Consider the following 21605-nt stretch of genomic DNA (forward strand, 5'->3'; position numbering starts at 1 on the left):
CAACCTTGTTTGTTTTTAAATAGCCACAATAAGAGCATGTTCTAACACTCGAACAACTCTGGAGATTCAAATGCTATATATACTTACTTGATCCTTGCAGGACTTGGGGAACTCCTGAAAAGAAATATTTACCGAGAGATATAAATAGCTGCTTATTTAGGATGAGTGCCATGAAGCATATATATATATTTCCAGATGCTCATCCTCCAAGCTCCCAGGAATCACAGTCAAATCATATTGCATGATTGATTAGACATTAGAAGACAGTATATTCATCATAAATTAGTTCCATGTCTATATAAGAAAAAGACAATCCCCCCATTTCCAAGGAAGAAGGAAGTGAAGCTTTATAAAATTTTTCCAGTCATTTTGTCATAATTTACAGAGGAAAGAATCCCAAGCACTTGCTTCTGGTCCACTCCAATTTCAACACCTTAATTTCTTGACAAAAACCTGCTACTCCCAACATCAATCTCTATCGTGAAATCTCGTATTTGGAGTAACCAAGCTGCTCCGTCTCCCAGTTCAGCTTCGAAGCCACTCTTTCATGTCGAGGGAAGTACTCCTGATGACACCAAACAGACAGACATCAGTTGGCTTTGTACACTTGCTAGTTTGATCGTCCACTAAAACATAATATATCTCCGTAATGTCATTTGTATGTTTACCTCTAATTTCTTCATCAATTCTTTTGCCGTTGGAGCGGATAATATGATATGACGGGCATTTGGGCTGACGAAACCTTCTTCCACTGCCTTGTCAATGAACGATAGCAAGGAGTTATAGTATCCATCGACGTTCAGCAATCCTACCTGCACAAGACCGCTTGGGAGGGATAAGAACACCACCAGATGATTGATCTAAATAAGCGTTAACACCACCAGACGTTCAGCGATCCTACCGGCTTGTCATGGATGCCAAGCTGAGCCCACGTTATCACCTCAAGCAGCTCTTCAAGAGTCCCATATCCTCCTGCACACCAACATCTCATTCAGCTCCATGCAGATTTGGCAAAAGTACATCGCATAGCACAACAGGTATGCATACATGATCATCTTATCTAAGCAAAATTTCTACGTTTCACTTCTGTCAAAGGAAGGTGAAAAGGGAAGACAAAGCGATGCTTAGATGAGTATCACGTATGAACGTTCAGAAGAACGAGAAATGAGACTCTGTGGCTGTGCTGATGTTTAGGGGGAGAAAACAAAGCAGAGAGAGAGAGAGAGAGAGAGAGAGAGAGAGAGAGATGCCCTGCGTGTGACAGTGCAGAGAAATCTGCAGGTTTTTATACACTAACCAGGTAAAGCAATAAAGGCATCGGAGCGCCTCGCCATCTCTGCCTTCCGTTGATGCATATCGGCGACTGCCTTCACCTCTCCTACGGTCTCCCCGGTTATCTGTAAGAAGCAACCACCCCAAGGCCCAAAAAAGCATGAATACAAACATACTGTAGAACGTAGCTTTTGTACCAGCAGAGACAGAGAAAGGCCGAAAGCTTTATTTAGCTTAGCATACCTCTCGAGGCATGAGTGTCTTGGGAATAACCCTGCGCGGTCAGACAAGTAGCATGACAAAGAGTGAGTGAACCGCACATGACCGAGGCGACACAGTCTACTCCAAAGAACAGTAGATGAGTCCGAAGCTTACCCTGTGACATGCCTCCCACCATCATGAACGGCCTGAGAGACCAACCCCATCAGTCCGACACTTCCCCCACCATACACCAGATCGATGTTCCTCGACACCTGAAGGAATCCCACCCAGTTTAGCGGCGGCAAAGAAGAGAAGAGAAGAGAAGAGAGACTGCAAGTTTCTCTATAGCTCGCCAGAGTTTTGATGTGCATCACACCACAACCGTAGATCTCTCAAGGAAGAAGAAGAAGAAGAGGAGGAGGAGGGAGCATACCAGTTCCTTGCCTAGCTCGATGGCAGCATCTTGGTAGCTTCTCTTCTTCCCCTGACTGCTGCCGCAGAAGACGCAGATCCTCGTAAATTTGGATGCTTTAGCTTCCTGCTTCCCCTCCATTCTTCTTGGCTCCCCTGTTTCTCCTCCTCTGCCTCTGTTTCCTATAGCTTTACCTCCGTCTTCCTTATGCTGCTGCAAGCGTCATTGGCGCAATGCAAACATCCACACTAGGCACTTTTCGGTGCGCTCTCCAGGGAGATTTATAAAGGCAACACGTGCTCACAACCAGAGACAGAGAGAGAGAGAGAGAGAGAGAGAGAGAGAGAGAGTCACAAAAGACGCCATGGACAGAGAGTAAATGATTATGGAGCTGTGTTCGAAATGGAGGGCCCGGCTGCTCCCTTCCTCGTTACTGATGTCTTTTCCCTCCATTTCCACTGCATCTCGGTTTGGTTTCCCTGCACAAGAAAATTGGACGAGTGAGTGAGACTGGTCTGGGAATTAGTACGTGTATATTTCATTCAATTATTGTGGTATGTATTGAGGAAGAAGACTCAGTGACTCACTCGCACAGTGACAGAGGGAGGAGATTAAAAATAAGCAGATGGCTCCGCATGCATTTGGGTGGTGAACGGAGGAGGAGCAATATAATAAAAAGGCTCCTCCTTATCTGCAGCTTCACCTGCCGGACATGTCCTGCTGCATGCAGAGGAAACATATTGGTATTTTTATTGGACACGCCCTCTCCATTCCCCCATACCACCATCCCCCTCCTCACCAGACCAAGCATGCCCTCCTCCATCCACGCCATCCCTCCCATTGATTATACTTTGCCCTCTTCTCCCCTCCCCCCTTATCATTCTTCTCATCCTCCGATACCTTGTAACTTAAACCAATCCAGAATCCAATGTCCCATTCCCTCCTACAAAATCCTTTTTCTAATCCGTCCCCATTCCCCTAGCTCGTAGGAGCTAACTAAGCTCTCTTATCCCACTCTCACCGCAGGTAAGCATGCTTCCATCTTAGTTTTAGGCAAAAATGCGGATTCCTTGTCACGTCCGAGTTGAATTCCTCTGTGTACTGCCTCCGTTGTCTGTTTTGGTGTCTTTTGTCTTCCTACGCGTCTCGCATCTGAGACGAAAGATCCTTTTGGCCCTCCCAACTGCCGACCTCACTATCTGATGAGGCCCATAACCTGCAGCTTACTTGTACTTGTCTGTAATGCAGGACATGGATAAATGTTTACTCGGTGTCTTTTCCCGGTCATCCTCTCGATATCCATAACTCGGAATGGAATAGACTTGCTCCACAGACGTGCACCTATACACGCGAAGCAGAATTCGATGGCCAAATCAACTCTCTTCTTTGAGACGAAAGACAGCAGCAGCACACACCAGTCACAAGCGGCTGCATCTCCACAGCCCACTAGTCGCTGACAAGGTGCTTAAGTTGACAAGCAACAAGGGAACCGAGTGAGAGCTCCATAAGCCTCCAATTGCTCGACCGAATGATTCAATATTCTCGATCGTTCCTTATCCGATGATTGTTCCCGAATGCAATGAATGGCTGAAGAAACCAGAGGGGCCATCACCAGGCCCTGCTGTTGGCCATTCAGAGCCAAGATATACAAATGCGAAAGAGGGAAATGGCAGTATCTATTCAAAGCTTCTTTATATTGGACCTAATGATTAAACTTTGCTTCTTCGCCACCTCTCCTAATCGCTGCATGCTCTGAGAAAAGAGGTGCCATCGTGAGGCTAATTAGGATCATGTGGGAGCAGAGATGGATGCCGCTTCCAGAAGAGGGGAGTGACAGAGTAGATGGACGAGAGGAGGAGGCTTCAGCCAATCGATGGGTATGCCGAAAAGACAAGCTGCCATTGCCATGGTCATCCGTGATGATACGGGCTGCTGGCCACAGTAAGCATCACCCACATGGTGGCATCAATAAAGGGTGATGATTGGGTCGGCTTTTGAGGCAGGTGGTTGTTCTTCATCTGTCTTCTACCGTGGGAGAAGGAAGGCGAGAAGAAGCTACAGCGTGGTCGATGAAGGTTCTCTGATTACCGTTCATGTAGTCGGGGCTGCCTGGCCACCATCATCATCACATCGGGGAGACTGGAGCTGATGGCCGGCGCTCGTGGCAGACCACTTGTACCCTTAGGAGGGTGCCGTATGACTGGGAGATAGAATGGCTCGGGCAGGAATCAATCGAGTACTGAGGCCTCGTTGATGAGGAGTGCTTCTCCGAGTCATAGTCCACCAGCCCCGTGTATGGGAATCGGTTGCGACGACTGCTTCCCAAACCAAGAAGACGTGTCAGAGGCGGGACGGGACCAGACCGCTCCGGTCCGGTTCAATATATATATATATATATATATATATATATATATATATATATATATATATATATATATATATATATATATATATATATATATATATATATATATATATAGGCCCGGCGGGTTGGGCGGCTCCGATATATGGTGGACGAATCGCGAGTCGACTCGGTGAAATCGGTCGAGTTCTCCTAATCTCGTATAAACTCCTTATCAAGTATTAAAATAGAGGAGGAATAACTCAGCGAGGAGGGCCTGTCGACCATCTACGCTAACCCTAGCGTTTCTGCTGCTACCGTCGCCAACGTCGCCGGCCGATCAACTCTTCTTTGTCCTTGCCGCGGGCCGCCATCTCCCTTTCCTGAAGGTACCATCTCCTCTTGTCGCCTCTTTTCAAGTCTCGTGCCATCTCCTTTCTCTCTTCACCGTCCACCTCTCCTCTCCTATTCTCTTCCCTCTTACCCTCTTCTGCTATCTCGTCACCTCCCCGATCCTTCGGTGCCAAACTTTATATGTTTGCTGGATGATGTATCGAATTAGAAGATGACATCGGTTGTTAACAATACATTAGTATCGACTTGATTGCAAGGGTTCATGTCCGGTACGGCTGGATGCTTGGCGAACTACTGAACTCCTCTAAAGGCTTGATTTTTAGAAGCTTTGTGATTCGCTTTCCCTTTTCCAATCGAAAGAATCTGGATCTCGAAATACTTTTGTGAAAATCGTGTGCCAAAGTGTGAGATCTCTGATCAATTTGCTAGCTTGATTAATCTTTTGTTCTAAATGGGTTTTCTAGAACTGGCACCCCCGGGAGTCTGTTGAATTGGGTTCCTATATCGATCGATCGATCGATATGGCAACTGAATCAAAGACTAGTGCTGCCCGCAAAGTTGGTCCGATGGTTCCTCCAGCTGAGATTTTGCATAAGGCTTCTCAATTTAAACGCTGGGGCAGGAAATATCCCTTCCTTCGATATGGTCTTCCACTCATTTCCCTTACAGTGTTGGGATCTGTTGGTCTTGCGCATCTCATACAAGGCAGGCAAGAGCAGTTCTCCATCAAAAGTATTCTTTTCAATATCTTAACAATGTTTTGTAGCTTATGATTTCTTAAAATGCGATCGTCTTGCTAATGTGTATTTTACCTGTTCTTTTCGATCATTGTTGCTCAGCAAAGAAGTAATAAAAGAAAAAGATGATCTGGAGTGGGAGATTATCGAAACAACAAAAGCACTCACTCGAACCGGCCCCAAGGACAGCTACAAGCCTAGCAAGCTCTCTTTGGAGGAGGAGCTTAAGGTACTTGATCGCTTATAAGTTGGTGACTACTACTATGTTTCCCTTAACTGTGATCCAAACTTTTGCTCAACCAACCTGCAGGCTCTGCAACAAAAGATTGACATCAGCAATTATGAGTACAAGAGAATTCCCAGACCAAATGAAGGGAAAGATAGCAAGAATTGAGTAAAACAAACATGGTCAGCATCTTCTTTTGTATGGTGTAATCTGTGTTGGCTTTTAATAAGTGTCATGTTTTTTTGCTCCTAATGTTTGTAGGTCCACTATTTTGAAATGTTCTTTTCCCTTTTATTGTAAATGTTGAAGACGCTAACAATAATCATGAAATTTTTCCATCAGTGGAGAGTCACAATAACCCCTGAATGGTAGATTAACTAGAAATTACCAAATCCTATTGTCATGATAAAATCTTTAACGTGAAGATCCATTTTCTTGTGAGTAGCATCAGCTTTTTGTACTGATTGGTGGTCATACGGACTCCATGGTTGTGGTCTTATGGCTGAGAGAATTTACCATGAGTCCATGATATGTCTGAAATAGGCAAGGCTATACCTACTTGGTGGAGTGATGTTGATCCATAGTTTCCTGTTTATACATAGAAATCACATACATGAAAGTTTCCTCTGTTCATAGTTTTGTTGTCTGATGTATCGACTGTTCTTTACGGGTTGAAGCATTGATCTAATAAAAGAAAAAGGAAACACTCGATGTTCTTGTAGAACAGGTGATTGCCATGATCTTTCTACCATCAGAACTGAGATCAAGAGGAGAAAACAAAACAATTCATTCCTACTTATCAACATCGTCGGTTGTCCAATAAAAAGATAAACAAAAAGTCGGCATGGTTTCTTGCCAGGTTCTACGGGCGGGAGAACTCAGGAGACTCTCCATACCCACTGCAGTGTAGGTGCTGTACTTCTTCTGTCTTCCTTATGATCGCCTCTATTGTGTTTGTGGTCTGCACAGAATTGCGACATCTTCTCGAGTCATATCTGTATGAATGATACCAACCATCTACTTAGAGGGACGACATATATGCCTGCATGAAGGATTCCAGACGGGGCTCCGTCAGGTCCACCGTCTCATCGTCCGATGAGCGCCAACTCCGACCATTTGATGTCAGCAGGATCAGCCTCTCCATGTGCTCAGCTGATACAGCCGGCTCCGGTTTTGCTTGGTGGTCACCGCAGGAGTCTCTTTCAACTGGCATTGGCAATGAACATGGATTATGGCATCTCCCGGAGACTGCTCGATTTGGATCCTTCCTTTCAACTGCAACTTCTGGAGTTTGACTTCCGCTGGTGCCGCGAATGCTGTGAGAGTATGAACTCTGAATAGTGCAAAAGAGAACCATTTATATGAACCTTTGGAAGTAAAGAAGATCTACGTACACAGCTTTACCTTTGGAAGCAAGCAAATAAAGGTGTTACATAACATGAACATTGGTCATATATCAACCAATGTTCAGTGTGATGTAGCCTGTTACAGATATTGCAAGTAAATGCATAATCTGGTACTCTATCAGCCAGGTATCACAGTGATCTATCTATTTATCAAAAGTTGCTTATAACTACTCTTGATCACAGTAATGTGGAATTGTTACTGAATAGTCATTCTGCTGGAGATAATACCGCACAAGAATAACAAGAATTTTCAAGTATGTGTTTGCAAGTAGTACATGTCATGTATCATGCACCATCACGCGCACAAAAAACCAATCTTCATGTAGCTGTGCCAAAAAACCAATCTTCATGTAGCTGTGCTTGTGAATATACCGCGGACGTTTAAGTCGGTGTATGAACGATTGAGAACAAAAAGGTGGGAAAATTTGTGCATAAATGCATTGCTAAATTTTGGTATAGAGAATAAATGCATTGCTAAATTTTGGTATAGAGACAGGCACAACAGGCATTTTAGTCATGAAAACTTTCTGGAAAGCAAGCAGCAGGAACAATGAAGCAATGACATGGGAATCATGGTTGAACTAATATTTCACACAAGTTAGGATTGCGCAATGACATGGGAATCATGGTTGAACTAATATTTCACACAAGTTAGGATTGCGCAATGACATGGGAATCATGGTTGAACTAATATTTCACACTAGTTAGGATAGCGATGAACTAATATTTCACACAAGTTAGGATTGCGCAATGACATGGGAATCATGGTTGAACTAATATTTCACACAAGTTAGGATAGCGAAAGAGAAGCGTATACGCATACCCAGAGAAGTGTATTGCCTGTTGGTATGTATCTCCTTCTAGACTTGTCGGGAGCAATCGTTAGGAGGATCTGAACAATTTCGCTCATGGTGGGTCTTAAATCTGGATCCCACTGGAGACACTCTCTGGCTAAGTGACCCATTATTTGCATCTCTTCTTCTGGGAACTTCCCTTTTAGAAGTAGGTCTGGTAGTTCTGACACAACAAGCTTGCTATTTTGCAGTCGACTTGTTGCCTACATTTTTATGAACATTTTAATTATTCAGATATGTAGATCTGAACAAATTAAAGGAACAATGAAAACAAAAAAAAAAAGCAGCATTAAACTAATTGCATATGGTAGCAAAATTGACTTGCTTTTTATGCACCCTTGATGATAAATTTTCTTTTATCTCACTAGAGATGGACACAGTGCAACTAGAATATTTAAAATCCATCCACTAGGATTGGAGTAGGACAGTAACCTGAAATGAAATCCCCTTCTTTCATATATTTAAACATTCTCGGAAAAATTGCGTGCAAGTTAATCTGTTTACTGCATCATGTTAAGATCTTAATAAAGAATAACAAAAATCAGCACCTGGGGAAAGATTGATACAAACCAAAGTCTCTTAAAGTTGAAACTAAAGAGGACTTACCCATATATGATGCTCAGGGGACTTACCCATATCACGAGGCTGTCCTCTTCTTTATTTGAAGACTTGAAGATGGGTTTCCGACCAGTGATCAACTCGAGAATAACCACTCCAAAACTAAAGACATCTGATTTTCGTGATGCCCTTCCTACAATAGCATATTCTGGTGCAAAATATCCAAATGTCCCCAGCATTCTTGCTGGTGAACTGGAACAACTAGTGAGATCATCAGTCATGAGATGTTTGGCCATACCAAGATCAGTTATCTGCATGAAAAATAAAAAGGCACAACACAGATTTAAAGAACAAGGACAAAGGAAAAGACTACAAACATTACAAAGGCCAGATTATTGAAAATGGAGCAACCATGAGAAATTATACCTATCCATAGTGTGCCAAAAAAATATTAAATTTCACATAATACTTAATAAGTTGGCCTTCCAATTTAAAGTTGAAAATTTAAATTTTCATTATATTATACTGAGACATTGAAAAGCAAGTTGAAATTTTGAGTTTTGATTTACAAGAATTTTAGATCTCATGCTACATAGTTTGATGATGAAGGAGCAACTTTAAAATGCTACTGCAAGTATGCAACACTGTTTTTATAGATGCAGCCTCCTAGTGGCTTCAACTCTAAATGCTGTTATTGACTGACAGGAGGGTTAAACATATTCTATTTTAATTATAAAAGAATCAAGAAAAGAAGAAGATGAGAAAGAGGAACAAATTAGCCCGACAGTTTCTTGATACTTGATCTCCTATTTATTTTAGTTATGCTTTACTAAGATTCAAAATAGCTCTGGCCTAAAGGATCAACTGGGGTACGAATAATATTTTAGCAGAAAAGCATCAACTAAGATCATTGTCCTATTTATTTTAGTTATGCTTTACTAAGATTCAAAATAGCTCTGGCCTAATGGATCAACTGGGGTACGAACAATATTTTAGCACAAAAGCATCAACTAAGATCATTGTGTTCCCAATGATCAGGGCTGCCTACAAAACAGGCAGGAATATTCTTCAGCACATCAATAGTGAGACAACTGCTTCATGAAAAGTACTCACCTTAGCTCTATAATTGTCATCTAAAAGAATGTTGGTGGACTTGATGTCTCGATGCAGAATCCTGGGAGCAGCTGCTTCATGAAGGTATTCTAGGCCCTTTGCAGCTCCCAATGCAATTCGTACACGTGTTTCCCAATCCATTGGTTCCTTTCCCCCTCTTGCATCCAAACAATCTCTCAAATTTCCATTAGGCATATATTCAAATACCAGGAGCCTTTCCAGTTGCCTTCCCTGGGTTTCAATGCAGTATCCAAGCAAAGGCACCACATGACAATGGTTAAGCCTTGATATCAGTTCAATCTGTAAAAGGAAGGTTTGAAAAGTTCAAATGTAATTGCTTTTAGATACTCGGAACAACAGGAATATGGATAACAATGCAAATGAATCAACAATGTGCCACCTTCTGACTTTTGTTTAGTTCACTTATTTTATGTTAAATCAGCCATTGGCTAAAAAGAAAAAAATTCATCCAGAAGACGTAATACGGATGCCAAAGACAAGGTAACCAAGATCCAAAACAGAATAACCTACAATATAAAGCAACACTTTCACCCAAACAGAATAAACAGTAAAATCATAGGATATTGCTTGAACAGACCAACCAGATGTAAAATTCAGAATGAAGCTTATAATAAAGAAAATCTTCTGTGTTAGAGTGTTAAGAACATGATTAGACCACTCACAAAGAATGAGCAAGAATTGGACACTTACGAGTGGCGTTTAGACAGTACCTCATATAGAAATTCAGAATCAGCTTCTGAACCTCCTAGCGGTCTTAATTTTTTTATAGCAACAATTCTTCCATCCTTAAGCTGACCACAGTAGACATTGCTGCTCCCTCCAACCCCTATTAGATTGTTATCTGAGAATCTATTGGTTGCTTGCTCCAGTTCAACATAGGAAAATTGGACAATTACACCAGGTAAAATTCCACTTCCACTTCCAAATATGTATGTCAATTTTTGTATGACTCCTGCAGCATAGAGAATTTCTTTTACCATTAGTGACAACCACTAGATGGATGCACGAGTTTCGCTTCAGAAAAGCACATACAACAAAATTGAATATTTGCTTTCCAACAATAAAGTTGATGTAGCAGCAAAAATTTGAAAAGCAAAAGTATCAGACAATTCTGAACCAACTAAATCAAATACATGAGGTTTCAAACAGTGCAGGAATATCATGCACTACGCAAACAAGAAGGCTTCTGATGTTTCTTCTGCTTATTAGAACTGTAATAGAATGGCAGCAGGCAATGAGTCATTCAACATTCCTGCGTCCAAATCATTTATTGCCAATCAAACAGGCAATGAGTCAGCAAATCATATCAAGTGCAAAAAGTGCTAAACAGACAAAACGGAGGTATGCCGACTTTACAGATCTTACAATAGGTTGTTCACCCATGAGAAACAGAATTTCCCTTCTAACAATTTCTCTGATCTCAAAAGGGAAAATAAGAAAGAAGCAAGAGCAACGAAACTGAAAAAAAAAAAAAACAATCTTCTGCAATCCTAATCAGAAACTTACCTGGATAATTATACTATACCTGAGATAGGCTTGAAAAAAAGACCGATCTTGTTTCGTTGCTGTGGAAACGAAGCAGATCGATGACTTATCAAGTTTATTGTACTGTTCCAACTCGAGTCTTTCTCAGATGAAATTTGCACTTGTCGCATGGAAAGTCTATCCTTGTAATAGAAACAATATGCAGCCACAGCTAACAATGCTATGGTTGCAAGTACAACACAGAGAAGCAAGATGACTAAAACACCTCTGTTAGATAGGTGCTTCTTTGCTGCCACAGATGTTCCTGTGGGATCTGGACAAGGCATAAAAGAATTGATAAGTAACCCAAGCAAAACACAAAAGATAATGATTGTAACCTGAATCAACAAATAATATGGAATTTATGAGCATTCAACAACAAAACGAATGTCCGCCAGATATGATCCCCAAAGTGAGCTTCTGACTTGGCAGAATATTATGTTCAGCTACATAACATCAAGCAGACAAAAAGAACACAACTTTGTACAGCATAGGAAGTTACCTGAGGTGCAGTTGCAGGTGGTAAAACAAGTAGTATCATGGATGTCGCCAGGGACCTGAGGACCTAGTATTGCACATGAGCAATTCCATGTACTTCTATCTGAACCTCCTGTTACTATCACAAGAGAAAAGTTAATTTTGTAATGCTCTTAATGCAGGAAAAACCATGTTGAATATGCAGAGAGCACCATATGAGATACAAAAGGAAAAGGAACGCGTATGGAGTCTAAGAATAGCAAGGATTAGAAAAAAAATCTACTCTAGAAACTAACAAGGCTTTGGCCTAGTTGAATTCCTTCCTCATCTTGAAGAGGTTCTAGGTAGTAGGTAAGATAAAGAATACTCATAGTAGTGTTAAAGAAGTCAACCTAGCCCCCCTCGCACTCATTACTGGACTTCCTACTGTAGATGCATAAGCTTTGAGAATTACAAATTGTTTCTAAGTCTTAACAATAGGTTGAACCCTTTCATTTCAGGTTTCAGTAGTACTTAAACTATCTAAAATACTAACATGGACCAAATGATCTCAAAGAACCTTCTCAGAACATGATATTTTCCGTGAAGCTGAGTTCACCAAAATGGTTTTGAAAATATAGTCTTGAAGAGTATGCAAAATCAATACAAGGATGTCAAATATGATCCATGTATAAAATTGACTGTTAACTTGCTCCTATTGACTTTCACACTACAAGCCATAATATTCCTAACTTGATCCTCTCCATACCCCACATTGGATGAAGCCTTGTGCACTAGTCCCCCTTCCATTATATAAACTAACTGTACTTTAATTTACAGATGTCACCAATCAGACGCATGTTGCATCAAAGAATGGACATACCAATCAATAATGTTTCTGTAAAAATAAAGGATTGAATGTATTCCATGCACGAGATAGTCTGCTCGTCTTATTCTTTTTTACACTAACACAAAAACCATATTAATCTCCTTCAATATCCTTTCAAAAACCCATTCTTATATCCATTTTATGTTATTTTAGATCAAAATAAACCACTGCATGACAAACCAAAACAGTTTTTCTGCTTATCATGATTAGTTAGACCATAAAATCCAATTATTGATGTTGTACGATGACATTTAAGCCTTCTTGAAAACAAAGAAGACATGAACAATCTTAACATTTAATTGGGTAATCATAAATCCTAAAAGCTTCAATGGTTAGAAAAGGACTTAATATATGCGTTAACATCCCTTCTCATGAGCAAGTCATTACACCTGAGGTGTGAATGAAGCCTAAGCGTATGGCATAAACCCAAATGAAGACCGATTGTTGCAAGAATATTTTTAATTAAACACTGCGAAAGAGGGCCTGATATATGATTCAAACTCAATACTTGATTTATCACCATCATAAAAATTTAATTCAATGACCAGTAATCCCAAGAGCTTAAAGCTATTAGATCAACAATGCCAGGCTATGCTTTGACAAACCATGCAAAATGGCATTTTTTTTCTAATGTCATTTGTTATCCTCGCTATTCATTGAGAAAAGCTATCTGATTGATCGAATAAACATTGGATCAACTCATGATCATGGGCTTGATAACCAATCCCTCATTATACTATGAATCAAGCATGCCGTTTCTTGACATAAATATCAGTGAAATCAGCAAAAGCAATTAATTAGCAATGACAAAGGATACCAATCAAAAAATTAATAAATCATGATAGTAACAATTCTGAGCTGACTTAAAATCCAGTCGAGGATGTCATAAAAGAAAACAGAGTTCCAGGTGAACTAAAAAGTCTAGGGTAGCTGATTAAAGTTATACCAGGAGTGCATCCACAGGATTCCGAACAATTAGATGCAGGAGTATAATTTGAAGCAGCTATAGGACCAGCAGCACATACACAAGTCCACTTTACTGTATCTGGCTGATCTCTGGTGTCCTCTGTAACGAGTAAAAGAGAACCAAATTTAGTGATGTATCCTGAGAATTGACGCTGCACAAAGATCATTAAGTTCTAAAATTTTGTATATGGAAGTTGAAAATGGAGAGACAACCACCTCAACTTATTTTCAATATAGAAGAAATTTGATACTGACCACAGGATGTAAATTGAATTAAGAGAAGCCAACTAATAGAAGCCAAGGCAACTCTTGAATGTAATTCCATCGACTTCATCCAGACCCTCTGTCAGAGAGGCATTAAAATCTACGCTTCCAACGAGTGCCTGTGGAAGTATAAATCAAAGTGAATATGGAATATCAGCATAACACACAATGAATATCTACTAGCAAAATTAAGCATTGATCTATCGGAACTACTTTTACCTTTCATGTTCTAGCATGGTAACGGAAAACATGGTATAGACTAGAACAAAAACTACACCATAAAGACCACTGAAACGAAGAAATCAGATCCTTCATGAAAAATTAGAAAGTAGGCCATTAGTCACTCACCCACCTATATGTAGCAGAGTAACAACAGCTTATTAAGCTCCCTATTTAACATCCTAAGGTTGCTTAACCTACTAAAAAAACCACTACAAGAAAAGGTGAGTTCCTTGTGGCCTCGATTTTAGTTAAAAAATCATCACTCTGATAGTTTTAGAAAACATGCAAAGCATTATGAAGAAGTATCAGTCAAACATTTAAAAGGCCTTACTTAATGATCTTTGACCAGATGGTTTGATCCCAGCTTGCCACAAAAATTATCCAAATGCTATTTAGCCACACAAATTGACATGCCGCCATATAGAAAAGCCACAAGGAGGAATAGAGTATGAATGAAGCATGAATCAGCGAACACATCATAAATTTATATGGTTATCCATAAAAAAATAATTAGCATACCAAACAAGAAATAAAACCCAAACCAATGATGGATTGAAACTAAAAAAAAAAAGGAAAGTCACCAACACGTAGGAGTCGTATTCGGCCGAACAGAAATCCGCCTCGTTCGCTAGAGTTGATCTCAAGCATCAATCATTTCTCTTTCCCCTTTTCCTTTTGTTTATTGGGGCTCGAGCTCCAGCATTCGGCGACATCCCCTCACCATATGCCGATGCTTGCCGATGAGGACGGTAAGACAATTCAACAAGCACCTTCGAGGAGGAGGAGGTTGGGTAAATATGGATGGGTTAGGTGGAGTGGCGCCCCAAATCCAAGAAAGAAGAAGAGAGGCAGGCAGGCGGACACAAATCAGCTGCTGGTGCTGCAGCTGAACTCGCCAAATTGGATTTTTGGATGGTTGGATGGCTGGATCGAAGCAAATAGGAGGCGATGGTGATGATGCAGATAGCAGGAGAACTCCTCTCGTCCAACCCAAATCGAAACAAAAGAAAGAAACGACCACCTCTCCCTCACTTCCTCCGAAAGAGAGAAAAACGTAGGGAAGGAATCCCCTCACCAACCTGACAGCGGCCTCTCAACCGTCCCCCCCATTTACAATCAAGTATCTTTCCTCTCATTATATGCGACTCTCGCTATCAACGAGAGGAGAAACTAAATCAAACCCCTTTTCTCTCTCTCTCCCTCTCTCTCTGGCTGGGTTGGCAGCGACAAAAGAAAACAAGAAACTCTCTCTCTCCTGCAGCAAATGTTCAAAATGATCAACGGTTACTTCCTCTTTCGACAGAGAAAGCGAAAAGAAGAGGGAAATAGGACAACTTCGCTTCCAAGGCACTTATGAATCCACGCCACCGACATAATCGTATTGCAAATAACAACAATAGCAATAATAATGTACGGGTAAAATGGCAAATCTTTGAGTGACGTCTGCAAGAAAACGATATGCTCATGGATTTCCTTCCTCGTGAACGAATTTATTGCCGAAGCAAAGCTAGCGAGCGAGTCAGCTGAATTAGATTAGATTCTCTTTGACTTCTTTTCGAATTAACTGATACTATATTTCGTACGATTACGGGTCCACCGCAGCGCAGCTGTGTCCGCTACAGGTCACAGTGTCAGCGGGATCCGAGGGGGATCGACGCATGATCCGTGGATGGGGATCCGTGCCCGCACTACAACTTCCGACATCACCGTGACGCGGGGGGGCGCCTTCTCCAGGAGGTGGTTGTGTCGCCCGGACTTCGTTCCTTCCCCATGCGCGGAAACCGATCCGTGGAATGCAGCTTCCCTTTTACCGAACCCTGCAGTTTGCTTTCGTTGGATCTCGAGGGCCTTGCGGTAGATCTCGATGTACTACTCCATGGATTGTGATTGATGTTATCAATAAAAAGAAGAAAAAAAATAAAGAAACTTTTGTTCTTGAGCACGATTAAGCCAACCCAAATAGTATTGTCCATTGCAAAAGCAGCAGCTGATTCCAAACTTTCTACCAACGCCATAAAGGCTGATGAGAACAAGAGCAATTATTTACGGCGACAGAAGCGGGTTAGTCGTCGCAATCGTACGCTCACTATGTGTCGGCCGGCGGGTATTTATTGCAGCTTATTTCTGCATCATTTTGTATTTTTGCCTTTTTATTTGATTAGCGTCGGCGAATGAGGAGAAAGAAAGAAACAACAGACCAAAAATGAGCTCATCCATTAACCAATTAAATAAATTCCTTACAGAGAGAAGAAGCGATGGGTTATGTAATGGAAAGATAATATAAAAAAAGAGAATAAGAAAAAATAAAAGGGCCCGGGAAGGTGGAGGTGGAAGTGGGGGTTGATGCTGCTTCGATGCTACAGGCGACACAAAGGGAAGCATTTGGGATGAGCAAAGAATGTCGAAGATTATATATATTAATCCTCCTTACATTTTATATTCAGTAGAAGTATAATTTTATTAGATTATATGATTCTATTTAATTAGATAAAATATATTATAAATTTAATTAGATTTTAGTTATAATTATCAATCAATAGAAAAAAAAAATTCATTTATGATATGAACTCTCTTATTGATGGTAAGAACTCTCTTATTTATTTATTTATTCTAGATTTCCTGATCTTATCTATAGGTAGGTAGAATCTCTTAATCTTCCTTATAAAGAATTGAAAGAGAAGATGAGAGCCTAGTTCATCCTATATATTTGTGTTATTGTTGCTTGTTGATTGGATTACATAGCGTATTTTTGGACCTAATAAATTTTTTTGAATGACATCGAAAGGTATGCAGATCTGATATTCGATTCATTGTTATTTGATTTTAGTTCTTAGCATTTAATTTTTTCATATAGCAATAACATGATTATATTTTTTATATTTACAATTGATATCGGAGCATATTTTGAAATCAAATATCTTATATTGTCGAAGCATTAGATTTGTTTTATATTAGATCTATTTTGTGTTATCATCGTTTGCTTGTGAAGGGTGTTCCAATCTATTTAGTTTATCTTGTCCGTCTTAGTTTCTTGCTTATGAGCGGTGAAGGTTTCTTGTTCACACGGATGAAAGCGTGCTACTCGATTTTGATTAATGGGTTGTAGTTAGTAGCTTACCGTTAGCTACAACATTACGAAGGGTGATGGCCCGTTATGATTTACAATAAAGGCTAATGCTATTGATGATACTCACAAAGGTAACACCCAAAAAGAAAATTACTGTGGCCCATGTGTTTGAGGGTACACTCAACACTTTGATCGTGACCATCACTATATTGAAGAGGTCGATGGACTACATCGCAACAACATTGAGGGCGGTGTAAGTGGTCGAAGTTTCATTAGTGGACAACGTGCAACACCTTTAGGCATTGTGATAGAAGTTTTGCACGATGACGCACACACCAATTGGCCCTATAGGGTACTCGTAAAGTTGTCAACCAATATAAATATAGATGAGTCTTTCCTAAAATAGTTTATTCTTAATTTTCTTCTTCCTCGGTTAAAAAAGATAAATAAGACTTGAATAAGTCAGCTAATATATATGTTTAGAAAAAATTAATGTTAATATATATGAGTCAAATTTTTTTTATAACAGTTGCACGATGATAGATTTTTTATATGCTTACAAATCTAACGATCCTGGTCCAATTTTACGGTGTTTAGAGCAACCAATTTTGAGGACACGCTTCCATCGTGCATCAGCCTGATTCTGGCCCAATCAATTAACAGACCAACGAGAGAACAAAAACCTGCCAAGATCATGAAACCAATTGGAAGGACGAACACAAAGGTGGTTCCATTTGGAATCATATTAAGATGGCGAAAGAGCAAGCAACAGTAGACAAACATCAATTGCAGGCTCCTCTGGAGAGCACTCGTAAGTTTTGCATCACATTGAATCACAGCGGATTACGAAGAAGAGAAGCTCAGGACGTCAACTCTGCGGACAAAGCGAAACATTGTTCCAGATAATTATTAGTACAATCTTTTTCTTACATATACACACACACATATAGCCCAATTCCTGCTCTTGTTAACCATCCCAACTTATTCATTTGCAATAAAACAATAACTCCAGCACCAATTTAAAATCCTCCGGATCATCTCCCTCTCTCCTCTTTCTTCAATGTATCCCACCCAATCTTCCCTCGTCACTGAAGAACAGGAGAAAATAGGACACCGAGTACAAATAGCAGGACAGATCCATCTGTTTCCACAAGTAATTGGAAACCAACTATCTCGGTTTTGGCCCGGCTGGGAATGACCTTGTGTGTCGCATCTTCGGATTTGAACGCCGAGTGGCAGGACTAAATGTTTGGGACCTCTGCAGCATGTCAACCATGGAAGGCGTCTGATAGGATTGAACAAAGCTGCCACTTTCTGTCATGTCCCCACGTGTAGTTGCTCTCTGGCACAAGTGTGAGCTCAACCCTGACAGAACGTATGCCCGACCAGTTGCCTCATATCTTTGCTGGCTCACCATCCTCTCCTGCATCTCTTTCAGCTCTGCGTCCAGGCTTACGCACAACCGGTCACCTGATTTCCCAGCCTCGGACTCTACAATTCTTTTCCGGCAATCCTCCAGCACAGAAACAGCCTCCGATAGTTCACCACGTTCGGCAGCTGCCCTTGCTTCCACCATGGCCTCTGCAGCTTGGAGCCGGTTCCTTTGACGGTCCACCTCGAGCGACATCGTTTGTGACACCACCAACACTGGCCTAGGGATCTTTACTTGTACAGCTTCCGGACGCATTACCTCCTTCGTAACAGGGTCTCCGTAGGCACAGCTAACCTTGAGCAATGGAGTGTCGACGTCGGCGGCAGGAACATTGACTGAAACCAGATAGTCCCTCTCTTCATCTGCGTACATGTCCCCGGCGGCTACGGTCCCACTGCGTCCATCATCTGCAACCCTACTGGGATATCTGCCTGATTTTATACATCGAAGGTGCACATCAGGGTGCAAGCATTCCAGCCTCACCTGCATTTCTTGCACCACCACACTAAGAAGACCTCCGATACACTGTGCGAATGCATCTTGGATTGCACCCTCAGCCTCGATGAATGAGAATGTCCCGCCAGAGGTCTCGGAGATGGAATGCATCGATGCGGAGTCATGGTCGGAGCCAAAGCCAAATACATGAACGGGCACGTGATGCGCACTTCCGTCTCGAATGGAGGACGGCACAAGTGATCGGTAGTCTGGTTCCGTCGCTTGTCCGTTGCGAATGGTGGGAGTAAATATGTAGGTGTCCTGCCCATCGGAGAGGAGAATGATGCTGCAGACGGGATTCTTCTCCTTGCGATCTTCAATCACTTTGGCACCCTTCCTGAGTCCCTCTGCTATATTTGTTCCGCCACTTGTTGTCAGCAAATTGACCGCCTGCAAGGCCTCCTGGCGGCCAGACTCCGACATCCGGCGGAGAGGAAACAGCCTTCGTGCTGTAGAGGAGAAAGTGATCACTGAAAGACGGTCCGACGGACCGAGGTTTTGGATCACAAACCCCATAGCCTGCTTCAGAAGTGCAAGCTTCGTGCCCGACATGCTACCACTGACATCAAGCACCGTGACCAGGTCAACTGGAGCTCGATAGCTTCTGGGAACTTGGGCATCTCCATGGACATCTTTGCCGGGATTCTGTGTTCTGGGAACAAGAGGTGCCTTGAGATGAATCAGAACGGTAAAGTTCTCCGTAGAAGCTGACTGCGAAATGGCTGGATACTCCGGGTATGTGCTTATCTCCACCATCTTGGCACATCCATGCGGGGGAACTCCAGAAACCTTGGATGGGGAGCCCAGCGACTCATCATCATCGAAGACGCTACGCTCTGAGCTACGCAACGGGGGCACAGAGTTCTGGCGCCGAATGTTCATGTGACCCCCGTGATGGGGCCAAATCACTGGGTTAATTCTAGATCTTACATGAGAGGACTCAGCAAAGGAAGGACCTTGGAAGGGAACCTCCTTCCATTTAGCTCTACAAACTGGACAAACATGGTTGCCGAACTTCACATTTGAGGCAATGCAGCGGAAATGGAAGCTATGGGAGCATTCTGCAGTGAAGAGGGCATGACCTTGCCCTGGTTTCATGGTCGCCAGACAAATAGCACATGTCCTCTATGGATATACAAGTAAGGTTATTAGCTTTCATGAAGCATGTAAACATTATGTTGCTACAGAGGACAAAGGGAAGAAACTTATCTTTAGTGTAGAAATTGCATAAGAATAAGAACAAGAAAAAGGAAACACAAATGGACAAATAGGGGAAACACAACACAAGCAATTTCATATAGAAGAAAACATCAAATTCAATATGTACCATTAAAGAAAGCATACTGGAATAACAAATGAGTTAGCAATTTCATATAGAAGAAAACATCAAATTGCTTTAGCCTAATTCCCAATATGGTACCATTAAAGCAAGCGTACTGGATTAACAAATGACTTAGGGAAACAACTGCAAAATCGCCAATGTTGAATGCGATATTAAAGGTCGGAAGAAAGAAGAGGGGCTGGACAAGCACAAGATTATCACTAATTAGATCATACGATGTTTATGCTCTTACCCTTTTACGTTGGTCTTTAATCTGTGATGCTTGCTACAGAGAAAACCAGGGCATGGATCTAAAAGGATGAACTGAAGCCAAGGGAAAAATTTTTGGCCAATGAATCGTGACGCTCTTCGGATTGTATATAAGAGAGGGAAAAAAGGGGAAATAAGCTACAGCAACCGAATGGATGAGCAGATGGCTCCTAAACAGATCCAGAGTTGAATACCACAAGGGAATTATGTAGAGCTTCATTTGCGGGCAGAGCAAACCTCAGGCACTCGCCAGACCCCAAAAATCGCAAGTCCCATGTAAATCAAAGAGGAATTCGAGGCCTAACTTAATGCGTCCGTCGATCGGTTGACCGACCGATTCGAAGGTGATAAGTACAATGGAATCTTACTTTGGAGGATCCGCTGCCAGATCTGGACGCCCGCGCCCAGAGGCTGGAGGACGACAGGCTAGGAGCGTTGAGCGCCGGGGCTCCGAGATCCGAGAACTCCGTCTCCAGCGAAGCGTCGTCGTCCCGCCTGTCAGGGGGGCTGGCGTCACCGCTGCCATCGACGGCCTCGGAGGAGTAGAGGCAGAGGTTTAAGCCCCCCAGGGCGAGCTTGGCTTTCCTCCACCCGCTTCCCACCATCTTTTTATTCTTCTTTCCTTCAATATTTTTTTCGAGGCCGGCAAGAGAAGAGGCGGGGAAAAGTGGATCAACAGAGAGATCGAGCTCCGGGATCGGGGGGCTACGGAGCCGAGGGTTCCGCTGGAAGAAGAAGAAAAAGAGATCTTATGCGCCTGCCGCCATAACAAGCACACACACACACAAGCTGGCGGTGGTTATGACAGAGAGACTTTTAGGGGAAGCAGATGACAGCAGCGACCCGATTATTCATTCGTTAAATTGAAAATGCTATAATTATCTGGACGAATTTTCGGAAAAATCCCCCCTTTTTTTTCTCTAAGATGTGATCTTTTATATTTCTTAAAAATAACCCTATTTCTTATAATTTCTGAAATATTATACATAAAGACTGTTTATAGAATCTATAAACTGATGTCTTTTTAAAACAATATAAATCTATTTATAAATCTTGGTATTTAATTATTGTGACTGATGTATTTATTTTTTTTGTTGCCCTCGTATTTGTTTCGCGGGTAACTCTTGGTGGTGTGAGAGGACCATGGTGGGCCACAGGGCCAATTTTACTCTTCGCATGATGTCACTGTCGAGCCATCATCCTG

General features: G+C 41.8%; 4 protein-coding genes across 13 annotated transcripts; 1 reads left to right on the forward strand and 3 right to left on the reverse strand.

The window, feature by feature from the left end:
- Positions 1-345: 345 nt before the first annotated feature.
- On the reverse strand, positions 346-2146 carry LOC103989950 (cytokinin riboside 5'-monophosphate phosphoribohydrolase LOG3). Its single transcript, XM_009408924.3, has 7 exons — positions 1907-2146; positions 1648-1745; positions 1516-1546; positions 1298-1397; positions 902-972; positions 669-812; positions 346-565 (listed from the first exon to the last, which is right to left on the reverse strand). Exons 1-7 carry the CDS (start codon positions 2024-2026, stop codon positions 476-478), a joined length of 654 nt encoding a protein of 217 aa, XP_009407199.1. The 5' UTR covers positions 2027-2146; the 3' UTR covers positions 346-475.
- Positions 2147-4457: 2311 nt separating this feature from the next.
- Positions 4458-7119, forward strand: LOC135640910 (uncharacterized). 4 transcript variants are annotated; one of them, XR_010497490.1, is made up of 6 exons: positions 4458-4615; positions 5045-5289; positions 5420-5546; positions 5628-5725; positions 6403-6449; positions 6569-7119. XR_010497490.1 is itself a non-coding variant. In XM_065155766.1 (5 exons), the coding sequence occupies exons 2-4, from the start codon at positions 5102-5104 to the stop codon at positions 5709-5711; spliced, it is 399 nt and encodes a 132-aa protein (XP_065011838.1). In that variant the 5' UTR covers positions 4458-4615; positions 5045-5101; the 3' UTR covers positions 5712-5725; positions 6403-7119. The 4 variants fall into 4 exon arrangements, 3 of the variants coding, with proteins under 3 accessions (XP_065011838.1, XP_065011839.1, XP_065011836.1); XM_065155766.1 differs by having other exon boundaries at positions 6403-7119; XM_065155767.1 differs by lacking the exon at positions 6403-6449 and having other exon boundaries at positions 6513-7119.
- On the reverse strand, positions 6310-15172 carry LOC135640909 (receptor-like serine/threonine-protein kinase NCRK). Of its 7 annotated transcripts, none has more exons than XM_065155761.1 (10): positions 14402-15172; positions 13586-13713; positions 13311-13430; positions 11522-11629; positions 11021-11293; positions 10206-10447; positions 9475-9774; positions 8436-8672; positions 7773-8006; positions 6310-6876 (listed from the first exon to the last, which is right to left on the reverse strand). In XM_065155761.1, exons 2-10 carry the CDS (start codon positions 13662-13664, stop codon positions 6565-6567), a joined length of 1905 nt encoding a protein of 634 aa, XP_065011833.1. In that variant the 5' UTR covers positions 13665-13713; positions 14402-15172; the 3' UTR covers positions 6310-6564. The 7 variants fall into 7 exon arrangements, with proteins under 7 accessions (XP_065011833.1, XP_065011830.1, XP_065011829.1 ...); XM_065155758.1 differs by having other exon boundaries at positions 11522-11635; positions 14398-14984; XM_065155757.1 differs by having other exon boundaries at positions 11522-11635; positions 14402-14982.
- A 2586-nt stretch (positions 15173-17758) lies between these two features.
- Positions 17759-21202, reverse strand: LOC135640695 (E3 ubiquitin-protein ligase WAV3-like). Its single transcript, XM_065155389.1, has 2 exons — positions 20770-21202; positions 17759-19935 (listed from the first exon to the last, which is right to left on the reverse strand). Exons 1-2 carry the CDS (start codon positions 21004-21006, stop codon positions 18052-18054), a joined length of 2121 nt encoding a protein of 706 aa, XP_065011461.1. The 5' UTR covers positions 21007-21202; the 3' UTR covers positions 17759-18051.
- Between the last annotated feature and the right edge of the window lie 403 nt (positions 21203-21605).

This window comes from Musa acuminata, chromosome BXJ3-6, assembly GCF_036884655.1.
Source record: "Musa acuminata AAA Group cultivar baxijiao chromosome BXJ3-6, Cavendish_Baxijiao_AAA, whole genome shotgun sequence".
NCBI lineage: Eukaryota > Viridiplantae > Streptophyta > Magnoliopsida > Zingiberales > Musaceae > Musa > Musa acuminata.

What these genes read in the sequence shown, in the direction of transcription:
- LOC135640909 (XM_065155758.1), bottom strand. Translation starts at nt 13,664, where the DNA reads ATGAAGTCGATGGAATTACATTCAAGAGTTGCCTTGGCTTCTATTAGT. An exon ending in ATTCTGAATTTCTATATGAG is followed by an intron (nt 9,775 to 10,205) that starts GTACTGTCTAAA and finishes TTCCTTTTACAG; the next exon opens with ATTGAACTGATATCAAGGCT. An exon ending in ATGACAATTATAGAGCTAAG is followed by an intron (nt 8,673 to 9,474) that starts GTGAGTACTTTT and finishes TTTTTCATGCAG; the next exon opens with ATAACTGATCTTGGTATGGC.
- LOC135640910 (XM_065155766.1), top strand. Translation starts at nt 5,102, where the DNA reads ATGGCAACTGAATCAAAGACTAGTGCTGCCCGCAAAGTTGGTCCGATG. An exon ending in GCGCATCTCATACAAGGCAG is followed by an intron (nt 5,290 to 5,419) that starts GCAAGAGCAGTT and finishes ATTGTTGCTCAG; the next exon opens with CAAAGAAGTAATAAAAGAAA. An exon ending in CTTTGGAGGAGGAGCTTAAG is followed by an intron (nt 5,547 to 5,627) that starts GTACTTGATCGC and finishes ACCAACCTGCAG; the next exon opens with GCTCTGCAACAAAAGATTGA.
- LOC103989950 (XM_009408924.3), bottom strand. Translation starts at nt 2,026, where the DNA reads ATGGAGGGGAAGCAGGAAGCTAAAGCATCCAAATTTACGAGGATCTGC. An exon ending in AGACACTCATGCCTCGAGAG is followed by an intron (nt 1,398 to 1,515) that starts GTATGCTAAGCT and finishes TGCTTCTTACAG; the next exon opens with ATAACCGGGGAGACCGTAGG. An exon ending in TTGGCATCCATGACAAGCCG is followed by an intron (nt 813 to 901) that starts GTAGGATCGCTG and finishes GGTCTTGTGCAG; the next exon opens with GTAGGATTGCTGAACGTCGA.
- LOC135640695 (XM_065155389.1), bottom strand. Translation starts at nt 21,006, where the DNA reads ATGGTGGGAAGCGGGTGGAGGAAAGCCAAGCTCGCCCTGGGGGGCTTA. An exon ending in CTGGCAGCGGATCCTCCAAA is followed by an intron (nt 19,936 to 20,769) that starts GTAAGATTCCAT and finishes GTATATCCATAG; the next exon opens with AGGACATGTGCTATTTGTCT.